This window comes from Heteronotia binoei, chromosome 8 (assembly GCF_032191835.1).
Source record: "Heteronotia binoei isolate CCM8104 ecotype False Entrance Well chromosome 8, APGP_CSIRO_Hbin_v1, whole genome shotgun sequence".
Classification (NCBI taxonomy): Eukaryota; Metazoa; Chordata; class Lepidosauria; order Squamata; family Gekkonidae; genus Heteronotia; species Heteronotia binoei.
In genome coordinates, this window is record NC_083230.1 from 110,578,294 (window position 1) to 110,590,519 (window position 12,226).

At 44.1% G+C, this 12,226-nt stretch overlaps 1 protein-coding gene across 4 annotated transcripts in view; it reads left to right on the forward strand.

The window, feature by feature from the left end:
• EPS8 (epidermal growth factor receptor pathway substrate 8) overlaps window positions 1-12,226 on the forward strand; it is a 119,976-nt gene that overhangs the window by 48,204 nt on the left and 59,546 nt on the right. For all 4 annotated transcript variants that reach the window (XM_060245877.1, XM_060245879.1, XM_060245880.1 and 1 more), the window contains exons 8-11: window positions 2,192-2,265; window positions 5,321-5,447; window positions 9,276-9,364; window positions 10,073-10,147. In XM_060245877.1, coding sequence (XP_060101860.1) covers window positions 2,192-2,265; window positions 5,321-5,447; window positions 9,276-9,364; window positions 10,073-10,147 — 365 coding nt within the window. The remainder of the gene's footprint in view (window positions 1-2,191; window positions 2,266-5,320; window positions 5,448-9,275; window positions 9,365-10,072; window positions 10,148-12,226) is intronic.

Below are 12,226 nucleotides of genomic sequence, written 5' to 3' on the forward strand. Positions count from 1 at the left end.
CCATGGTCACAGACTGGACGGAGGGGGAGGGGGGACAACTCCCAGCTGCATCTTGCTGCCTGTCTAATCTGTGATAAACCTTCTAGTGAGGGGTCAAGAGCCATGGGGGCTCTGCATTTTTTAAAAGTAAATTCCTCACCTAAACCATCCAAATTCTGTTTCCTGTGTGAATTACCTAGATCGGGGTGGGGGGGGGGGGTTGTAGCAAGAGCTTCTTTGCATATTAAGCCACACCTGCCTGATGTCACCAGTCCTCCAAGAGCTTACAGTAGGCCCTGAATTAAGAGTCCTGTAAGCTCTTGGAGGATTGGCTATTTAAGGGAGTGTGGCCTAATATGCAAAGGAGTTCCTGCTACAAAAAAGGTCCTACCTTTGCATATTAGGCTACACCCTCCTGATGTAGCCAATTCTCCTGGATCTTACAATAGGCCCTGTACCAAGAGCCCTGTAAGCTCTTGGAGGATTGGCTACATCGGGTGTGTGGCCTAATATGCAAAGGAGTTTCTGCTACCAAAAACTAATCTGATCTAAATTGAGCAAATGCGCATTTTCTGCACTCCATCATTTATGTCCTGTGATTTGTTCTGGTTCAGCCGGCAGTAGAGGAGGATTGGCAGGGGGGGGGGGGAGGTATGAAGCCCCACACACCCCAACCACTAGGGAATGATCTCATTAAGTTAGACTTCTCTGGCTTTTGAAATTTCAGTAGGCCTTGCTTCACACATTCACAATGGGCAATGGGATACCCATTTGGGATATAGCAAGCATAGATCTCTGGATATGCATGAATGGACTCTGCAGGCTCGTAACCAGTTACTTGGGTGGTCATTGGTGATGTTTATAATTACTTTCAGGTGAACAGGCAACAAAGTACTGGGAGTGGAACTGGTTCTTTCCTTTTCTTTCAAACTGCCAATATGTATCATATGACCTCTGGAGATGGGAAGTGCACTATCAACATTCATGGAGTTTTCGAGGCTAAAATAGATAGCTGTTACAGAGCCAGGATGACTACAGGGCTGTTACCAAATCTACGAGTTTTTTTTGGTATCTCTGTAGTACATAAGAAGAGTCCTGTTAGATCAGTACAGTGGTCCATCTAGTCCAGCATCCTAAGAACAAAAGAAGAGTCCTGCTGGCTCAGACCAGTGATCCAGCTAGTCCAGCATCCTAAGAACATCAGAAGAGCCCTCCTGGATTAGACCAGTGGTCCATCTAGTCCAGCATCCTAAGAACATCAGAAGAGCCCTCCTGGATTAGACCAGTGATCCAGCTAGTCCAGCATCCTAAGAACATCAGAAGAGCCCTCCTGGATTAGACCAGTGGTCCATCTAGTCCAGCATCCTAAGAACATCAGAAGAGTCCCCCTGGATTAGACCAGTGGTCCATCTAGTCCAGCACCCAAGAACATCAGAAGACCCCTGCTGAATCAGACCAGTGGTCCATCTAGTCCAGCATTCTAAAAACACAAGAAGAGCCCTGCTGGCTCAGACCAGTGGTCCATCTAGTCCAGCATCCTCAGAACATAAGAATAGTCCTGCTGGATCAGACCAGTGGTCCACCTAGTCCAGCATCCTAAGAACATCAGAAGAGCCCTGCTGGATCAGACCAGTGGTCCATCAAGTCCAGTGTCCTGCCTCACACAGTGGCCAATCAGTTCCTCTGGAGAACCAACAACAGGGGCATAGAGGCTGAAGCCTTCCCCTGATGTTGCCTCCTGGCACTGGGATTTAGAGGCTTAGTGCCTCTGAATGTGTAGGTTTCCCTAAGTCACCATGTGTAGTAGCCACTGATAGACTTATCTCCCATGAATCTATCTAACCCTCTTTTGAAGCTTATTCTTGTGGCCATCACTACATCCTCTGGTAGCAGATTCCACATTTGAATCACTCCCTGTGTAAAACAGTGTTTCCTTTTGTCCTCTTGAATCTACTGCCACTCATCTTCATTGGATATTCTTAAATTCTGGTATTTTGGGAGAGGGATTCTTCTTTGAAGATGGGAGATGAAATGTAACTTAGTGATGATTCTGTATGGTAAATCTCATGTTTCTTGCCACACACTGCATTTAGCAGAGGTTTTTAGACAGGTTATTCCTTCTTTTTGTGGTATTGTACAAGATGGTGGTTGGATGCATTTAATTGTTTGCATTGCTGCCCTGGGTAACTTTGCATGTTTTCCTTTCTCTTAGATGAAAAATCCAGGCAGTTCCATGAACACGAAGAAACAGCTGAAATGGTGACAGCCAGAATTGACAGAGACATTGTGAGTAGAAGCAGAGCTGTATTTAAATCTCTTGCGTTGCTGAAACCTGGTTTGGTTTTGAATGGCTGTTTTTGCTAAGTAAACAGTGAGAGACCGCCTATCCAGCAATCCTGTAACATGGAAGCAAATTCACAGAGACCGAACGCCCTTGCAGTTATATTCCTTAAGGGGTATTTTGCATCTTAGATTGCAGTAGCAATTTGTTTGTCCCTGTTTGTTTAAAATACTGATTTGTTGCTTCTCCAACAACATGTGAAGCAACTTCGAAGAATTCAATTTGCAATTAAAAAGGATAACAAAGCAGAGGGGAAAACAATGTGCTAAGAACATGGAGAGTAAGCAAGACAAAAAAATTATGTATAGTGGACATAAAACTCAGCCAAAACAAAATTCACTAGCAAAATGGCCTTTAAAAAAAATAGCTTTCAAGAGAAAAGCTGACAGAAGAAGCATCGTGCAAAATAGTGGAAGACATCCTGCAATTTGGGCACCACCACAGAAAAGACCTTGCAGGTGGTTGCCATCAATCTTATTTCTGAGGATGGAGGCACGTGGACCAGGCCTCTAATCTAAGTCTTGATTTATGTCAGATCCGGCACCCTGTGTTAAACAATGAAGAAAATGCAGTCATGTAAATAGAAAACAATGCAGTGAGAGCAAGATAATAATGCAACAAACAGATAATGCATCCTATGCATGGTCCTGTATATTCTACAGTCCTGGTACCTTTGTTAAGACATCTTCCTGAATCCTTCCATTATTAATATAGCTTTATTACCCCGTGGCTCAGAGTGGTAAAGCTGCAGCACTGCAGTCCAAGCTCTCTGCTCACGACCTGAGTTCGATCCCAGTGGAAGCTGGGTTCAGGTAGCCAGCTCAAGGTTGACTCAGCCTTCCATCCTTCCGAGATCGGTAAAATGAGTCCCCAGCTTGCTGGGGGGGAAGTTTAGATGACCGGGGAAGGCAATGGCAAAGCACCCCGTAAAAAGTCTGCCATGAAAACGTCGTCATGTGACGTCACCCCAGAGTTGGAAACAACTGGAGCTTGCACAGGGGACTACCTTTACCTTTTTATTACTTGTGTATCTCTCAAAGTGTCAGTAGAGCAGAGTTAACACTAGGTATCTATATGAAGTTCTCTATTCAAGCTTCTTTTTTTTGCCATTAAGTCACAGCTGATGTATGTATGGAGACCCTATAGGGTTTTCAAGGGAGGAGACATTCAGAGGTGGCTTGCTGTTGTCTGCCTCTGTGTCATAAACCTGGTATTCCTTATAGGACTCCCATCCAAATACTAGCCAAGGGAGACCCTGTCTAGCTTCCGAGATCCGGCAAGATTGGACTAGCCTGGAGTATGCAGGTCAGGATTTATTCAAGCCTAGTCTTGGTCAAAATAGTCTACCATAGCCAAAATACAGGCTCATGCTTCAGATCTTCCTTTACCCATACCATAAAATCTTGATCTATCTTAAGCCTTTCTTTGCCTCTCATACTAAATGCCAAAAATTCTTGAATTCAAGCGATTCAAATAGCTTCTTGTACTCCAAAGTGTAAGAAAAAGAGTAATTAACACGTGGAATTCACTGCCACAGGAAGTGGTGGTTGCTACAAGCATAGACAGCTTCAAGTGGGCGTTAGATGAATGCAGGGCTTTTTTTGTAGCAGGAACTCCTTTGCATATCAGGCCACACCCCCACGATGTAGCCAATCCTCCAAGGGCTCTTATTACAGGGCCTACTGTAAGCTCTTGGAACATCAGGGATTATGTGGCCTAATATGCAAAGGAGTTCCTGCTACAAAAAAAGCCCTAGATAAATGTATGGAGCAGAGGTCCATCAGTGGCTATAAGCCACAAAGTATAGATGGAACGCCATCTGGAGCAGTGATACTCAGTATCTTGGTGCTCAGGGGACAACTGAGAGGGATTTTGGAGTTCCGGCCCTGTTGGTGGACCTCCTGATAGCACCTGGGTTTTGGCCACTGTGTGAACAGAAAGTTGGACTGGATGGGCTATTGGCCTGATTAGGGCTCTTTTTCTAGCAGGAGCTCCTCTGCATATTAGGCCATGCCCCCCTGATGTAGCCAATCCTCCAAGAGCTTAGAGCGCTCTTAATACAGGGCCTACTGTAAGCTCCAGGAGAATTGGCTACATCAGCGGGAGTGGCCTAATATGCAGAGGAGCTCCTGCTAGAAAAAGAACTCTGAGCCTGCTCCAAGATGGCTTCTCATATGTTCTTATGTAGGTATGTGCAAAAAAACTTTGGTATTTTTTGGGTTCAAATATATTGAACCAGTAAAATATTGGTATTTCCCAATGTCCCAGAATCCCAGTACTGATAGGATATTAAGATGTAGGAAGTATTGGGAAACCCAAATTTCCCCCCACTCCATTAAAGAGACTGATGTCTTTAAATGCCTTCTCCAAGCTGTGCTCAAATAAAAGCTGAATAATATCGACTTTTATTTGGGCTCAGGTGTATTGGGAGCTGAAAAGAAATTCCAATTTCTTTTTGGCTTAAATTCCCTGAAAAATACTGGTAAGGTATTTTTAAAGGGTGCTTTTTATTGTTGTTCAGATAAACTGAATGTACACCCCTATTCTTATGTTCTTAAGAACCCTGAATGCCAACCATGAATAGCTGGAACTATAGCAGTAATAGCCAAGGATTTGAAGACAAAGTTATCTGGGCAGAGGGGAGTAATTCTCGGTAGCACCATGGACAGAATTACCTTGAGTCTGGTTTTTGCACTGGAGAATGAACAAGCCGAAGTAATGCTAGGTTGCGTCCCGGATTTTAATAGTATCCCATTTTGACTAAGAGCTTTTTAATGATGATTACTTAGGGAAAAAAAAGAATAAAATATCGGCTCAAACGGTATGGGAATTTTCAGCCTTATTCATTTTAGTGCGTGTCATTTCCCTGTGTGACTGTTCTGCTCGTCTCCTGGGCGTTTTCTAATTTTATTTGAATGACTAACCCTGCTGAAATTTGAGTGAAGACCTTGACATTTCTGTACTCATGTATACATATGTGTGTGTCGGTCTTTGCTGTAGCAAATCCTAAACCACATCTTGGACGATATTGAATACTTTGTCACCAAACTTCAAAAAGCAGCCGAAGCATTTGCCGAACTTTCAAAGAGGAAGAAGACCAAGAAAAATAAAAAGAAAGGTCCTGGCGGTGAGTAACTATTACCTCTGTTCCCCGGAGGGCTTTCTTGCAGACGCTTTCGTCTTTAGCAGCTGCCAGTTCCTTCGGTCTTCGGAAGTGCGTTGCGTTAATTTTGATCGCTTTGGGCACCTGTCCGCTCTAGCTCAGCAGGCGTCTCGTTGTAAGGGCAGCAGGGGCCACAGCTCAGTGGTGGAGCATCCGCTTGGCAGGCGTATGATCCCAGGTTCAACTCCTGGCATTTCCAGTTGAAAGAATCAGAAGTCCCAAAAACATCATGAGCCTGTGGGCACATTTGGGATTCCTATATGGCATGGTGGGTGCAGCGACAAAATGGCTGCCACAGGGGGTGGAGCCAGCCACAAAATTATTGCTACAGTTCAGCTTCAGTGTCACATTGTAGATCAGGGGTGTCGAACATGTGGCCCGCGGGCCGAATCAGGTCCCTGGAGGGCTCCCATCAGGCCTCTGAACAGCTGACTGTCATCTGCTCCCTCTCTCTTGCTCCCTTCTGCATTACGGGTTATTTTGCCAGGCTTGCTCAATCACACAGGGGCTACAGAGCAAAGCCTCTGTTTTCTCCATTGAGTGAGGCTCCTCCCTTGGGGAGGAAGGGGTGGGGAGAGACAGAGCTTGCTTTGCCAGGCTCTCTCAATTATACAACAGAGCTACTGAGCCAAGCCTGTCTTCCTTCTATTGGTTGAGGCTCCTCCCCCTCCTGGTCCCTTGGGGAAGGAAGGAAAGAGCCAGAGCTTCCTTTGCCCAGTTCCCTAGATCCCATGAGAGAAATATAAAGAAAGCACCTTTAAGACCAATGTGTACTAATATTTTAAGCATGTTTTATTTTAATATAAAAAACCCTTTAATTGTATTTGTCTGCATCATTTAGAAAGTTTATATCTCTGCTACCTAATCTTAAATAGGAACACACGTGGCCTGGCCAGACAAACTCTCATTAATGTCAGATCTGGCCCTCATAACATGAGTTTGACACCCCTGTTAAATATCCTTGTGCTGTGGTGGCAACTGTTGCCAAAATGACATTTAAAAAAACATTACCCATGGCAAAGGGAAATTTCCAGTGCATTGGCTTTAGTAACTGATTATGAGGATAGGGAAGTTTGACGCATGACTGCATTTCGTCAGACACTGGAGGGGTAAAATAAAGAACAGACCTTTTTCACTGGCAGCCCTTCATCTACCATAACTAGGGTAGCCAACTCTGGGTTGGGAAATTCCTGGAGATTTGGGGGAATAATAAGGTTTATGGACAAGAGGAACCTCAATAGAGTATAATGTCGACTGCGGGACTACCTTCTCTGTCCCATGCATAATCTTGTAAACCTCTATCATCTCACCCCGCAGTCGACATTTCTCCAAGCTAAAGAGCCCCAAGCGTTTTCACCTTTCTTCATAGGGAAAGTGTTCCAACCCTTTAATCATTCTAGTTGCCCTTTTCTGGACTTTTTCCAATGCTATAATATCCTTTTTGAGGTGCGGTGACCAGAATTGTACACAGTATTTCAAATGAGACCGCACCATCGATTTATACGGGGGCATTATGATACTGGCTGATTTGTTTTCAATTCCCTTCCTAATAATTCCCAGCATGGCATTGGCCTTTTTTGATTGCAATCACACACTGTCTTGACATTTTCAGTGAGTTATCTACCACGACCCCAAGATCTCTCTCTTGGTCAGTCTCTGCCAGTTCACACCCCATCAACTTGTATTTGTAGCTGGGATTCTTGGCCCCATTGTGCATTACTTTGCACTTGGCCACATTGAACCTCATCTGCCACGTTGACGCCCACTCACCCAGCCTGTCCTCATAGGACCTGGTCTGCAGACCCCTCACCATCTCCGTTGCCCTCCCCTGGACACATTCCAGCTTGTTTATATCCTTCTTAAATTGTGGTGCCCAAAACTGAACAGAGTACTCTAGGTGAGGGCTAACAAGAGCAGAGTAAAGTGATACCATCACTTCACATGATCTGGACACTGCACTTCTGTTGATACAGCTCAAAATTTCATTTGCTTTTTTTGCTATTGCATCACACTGTTGATTCATGTTTGGTGTATGGTCTACTACAGGGGTGGCCAAACTTGCTTAACCTAAGAGCCACATAGGATAAACGTTTGAGAGCTGCAAGTCATGAACATCAGCTGTTCAGGAGCCACAGGGAGGAAAGGAGGCAAACAGATATGGGGAGGAGGAGAGAGAGTGGAAAGAAAACAACTTTAAATGCATTCTCCAAGTCTCTACCTGGCTTGGCAAAGTGATTTAAAGAGACTTTAAATGCCTTCCCCAAGCTGGCCAATGGGACAGTGGGGGCTTCCGAGAGCCGCACAATATGTGTGAAAGAGCCACATGTGGCTCCTGAGCTGCAGTTTGGCCACCCCTGGTCTACTAAGACCCCTAGATCCTTTTCACACTTACTGCTGCCAAAACAAGTCTCCCCCCATCCTATAATGATGCTACCTAAATGCAGAATGTTACATTTATCCCCATTAAAATTCACTTTATTCATTTTAGCCGAGGTCCATCAGTGGTGCCAGAACTCCAAAATCCCTCCCACTTTTGCCCCTCCCCAAGCACCAAGGATATGGAGTATCACTGCCCCAGACAGAATGGTCCTTCTAGACTTTGTGGCTAATCGCCACCGATGGACCTCTGATCCATATGTTGATCTAATTCCCTCTTGAAGCTGTCTCTGCTTGTGATTTGGGATACTGGAATGATGGATAAACTGGACGGTTAAAGTGAGAGTTAATATACGAAGACACTTGGATAGAGTCAGACCATTGGCTTCTTTAAGGTCACTGTCATCCCCTCTGACAGCTCATCTGAAGGGGCTTGAGAGAGAGAGAGAAACATTTTTTCCCCAGCACCTGGGCTCCTTGTCCTGGCAATGGTGGGATTGAACCTGGGCCCTAAGGCATCCCACACACTTCCTGTATCTCAGTTTTCCCGAAAGGCCAGTTGCATCATATTTTGATTCTCAATGGCTTTGTCATGAAGTTGCTTATACAGGAGTAACTTCCCAGTCTCCTTTTAGTTGCATGGAACGGAATGGAACATAACACACTACATAACTCAAGTTATGATTATAGAGGGAGGTTCACAGGGCCATTTTTGTGTCAGGAACTCCTTTGCATATTAGGCTACACCCCCCCCCATGTAGCCAATCCTCCAAGAGCTTACAGGGCTCTTCGTACAGGGCCTACTGGAAGCTCTTGGAGGATTGGCTACATCAGGGGGTGTGTGGCCTAATATGCAAAGGAGTTCCTGCTACAGAAAAAAAAAGTTCTGGAGGTTCATAAATTTTAATGCTTCCCCGTATTCAAGTTCCTGCAGATACAAACACACACACCATTTTCTAACATGGGAACCTGAAGCGGCACTCTCTATTCTGCTGTCTTGTTTTCCTTGCTGCGTTGACCTAGCTGGTATGATTCATCTTGCCATTGTTTTGAACGCTAGTAAAGACGTTCTCAAGAGCCCCGTGGTGCAGGGTGGTAAAGCTGCAGTACTGCAGTTGGAGCCCTCTGCTCATGACCTGAGTTCGATCCCAGCGGAAGCTGGTTCAGGTAACCGTCTCGAGGTTGACTCAGCCTTCCATCCTTCCAAGGTCGGTAAAATGAGTACCCAGCTTGCTGGGTGGAAAGCGTAGATGACTGTGGAAGGCAATGGCAAACCACCCCGTAAAAAGTCTGCCATGAAAACATTGTGAAAGCAACGTCACCCCAGTGTCGAAAATGACTGGTGCTTGCACAGGGGACCACCTTTACCTTTTTAAAGATGTTCTCCCGATAAATTTATTTTCTTTTATTCACCAGAGGGTGTCTTGACTCTGCGCGCCAAGCCTCCAGCTCCGGATGAATTTGTTGACTGTTTGCAAAAATTTAAACATGGCTTCAACCTCCTGGTAAGTGGCTACAAAACAAGGCGACATCCTTTGGGTTAGATCTCACACTTGCTTATTTCTAACCCGGTGCAACGTGCCACTGAATGTCCTTTGGAAGACGAACTTTGCCTTCCCTTTTGTCAAACCATGAGCTGGATCCAGCAGAAGTTTCTGTGGTCGGAAGTGGGGAGTGATTGCCCCCAATGCCCTCCCTCCTGCAACAGACCTCACGTGAACTCCTGAAACAGCTTGATCCTGAATCAGACCCTGCGTCCATCAAAACTGATATTGTCTACTTAGACTGGCTGCGGCTCTCCAGGGTCTCAGACAGAGGTCTTCCACGTCACCTTCTGCCAGAGCTTTCAACTGGAGATACTGGGGACTGACCTCCAAAGGAAGTTTAGAATACTAAAGGGCCAAAGGACTGATACATACTGATATTACACTGGCCCTGATGAGGGGATAAGGTGCATATTTGCAATATTATTATTTGCTGTATATGTAATTGCTGTTGACGTAAGGACAGATACATTTGTGGCCTTCCCAAGATTGTGCCATTCATTTCCATATTGGGACATTCTGAGGAAGTAATTGACTGCCTGGGTTCTTGATTCGTAACCTTCTAGATGCGACCCACGGGTTATCTTCTGGAGCTTTGGCTCCTCACATAGACTTCTCTGAGAAGTACCGCTTTTCCCCTCACGTTCTCTCTCTTTTTTCTTCCTGCAGGCTAAGTTAAAATCTCACATCCAGAATCCCAGTGCTCCAGAGTTGATTCATTTTCTGTTTACTCCATTAAATATGGTAAGATATTTTATAATAATAATAATAATAATAATTTTTATTTATATATTTATTTATAATACCACCTCAGAAAAGGGGAAGTTTGGGGGCAGTTTTTGTTGTTTCTTGAAGCACTCCCCAAGAAATTTCACAGACAGCGATGAAGGGATAGCACCATGTATTGGGTCATGTATTGGGTTTATTCCATTAAATATGGTGAAATATTTTATGGGTTTATAATACCACCTCAGGAGGGGGGCAGTTTTTGTTGTTTATTGAAGCACTGCCCAAGAAATTTCACAGACCAGGAAATTTCACAGACAGCGATGAAGGGGTAGCACCTTGTATTGGGTCATGTATTGGGTTTACTCCATTCAATATGGTGAGATATTTTATGGGTTTATAATACCACCTCAGAAGAGGGGCAGTTTTGGGGCAGTTTTTGTTGTTTCTTGAAGCACTCCCCAGGAAATTTCACAGACAGCGATGAAGGGGTAGCACATTGTACTGGGTTTACTCCATTAAATATGGTGAGATATTTTATGGGTTTGTAATACCACCTCAGGAGGGGGGTAGTTTTTGTTGTTTCTTGAAGCACTCCCCAGGAAATTTTACAGACAGCGATGAGGGGGTAGAACCATGTATTGAGTCAGGATGAATGACATCATGCACCCTGAATTTTATTTAGTTTATTTAAAGCATTTACGTATATCCCACGCTTCCTCCCAAATAGGTCCCCAAGTCAGCAGACACTGGGCAATAAAACATTAAAATGTACTTTTAACTGTAGCGTCTTTCCTATCCAAATCCAGCAGCTCAGTTGATCCAAAAGCAGAATAAGATTACTGAGTAGCTGTTAGAACTGGATACACCCTCTGTCAACTCGCGTTTAAGATGGAACCCGGAAATGACACCTAGCCATCTTATACATATACTGAACTGTGGCACCTTAATTTGTAGCTGTTAATAATTTTAATAATTTAATTGCTTATTTAATTTAATTTAATGTATTTAACTATTTTAATTGTCTTTTATTGTAATGTCTGGATTTTAGTGTAATCATGGTGTAAACCATGTCATGTGAGCCGCCCTGAGCCCGCTTCAGCGGGGGAGGGCGGGATATAAGAATAAATTTATTATTATTATACAAATTCAAAAAGGGTACACTGCCAGTAGCATATAGCTTCACCAATTTCTGGATGGTATGGAAACCAACGGGAAAATACACGGCTTGGTGGTGATCCTGGAGAGAACTGTGTATGGAAACTGTTTTTGTTGTTGTTCAGTCGCACAGTCGAGTCCGACTCTTTGCAACCCCGTGGACAAATGGATGCCAGGCCCTCCATCCTCTGAAGTCTGCTCAAATTCGTGTTTGTTACATCAGTAACGCTGTCCAGTCATCTCATCTTTTGCCGTCCCCTTCTTCTTTTGCCTTCTGTCTTTCCTAGCATCAGGATCTTCTTACAGTTACTTGCAATTACAATTACAATTCTTACAATTACACTCACGTAAATACTACACAAAATGCTGTATCAATAAAGGCGAAATAAGTCCAAAACCACACGTTGAAACTTCAGGTAAGTAATCACTAGTAAGACTTCAGTCCGGATAATTAAAGCGTCCACAATCGCTGTATGGGTAAGCGGGTACCCAGTAGTACTCCCAAGGTGCTGTAGGTTTACTGTTGAACGTGATTATGAAGGATGACATGCCTCCTAGGTATTTTCTGCATGTTTCGGTGATGCCCTTCGTCCGATTACAATTATTCAGAAATCTCGAACCAATGTTCAAGCTGTTTACAGTCGCAGTTAGTCTTTCCTTCATTCACTGGCATTCACGGTTGCCAGCTGTAGGGTTCCCAACTTCTGGATGGTAGACTGATCAGAACCATCAAATTATATATCATCTTTCAGTTTGCAAAAATATATATTACAAGAATTGTGTATAACGCATAATAAACAATACAATAATGATAAAGGTCGGCGATGCTAGGACCTTTTAAAGTAACAGAAACCCCCATCCCCAAATGAATAGATGTAAGTCCAAACTTGGAAATAGTCCAACTGGAATTCACAACGTGGGTGCTCCTGAGGAACGTAG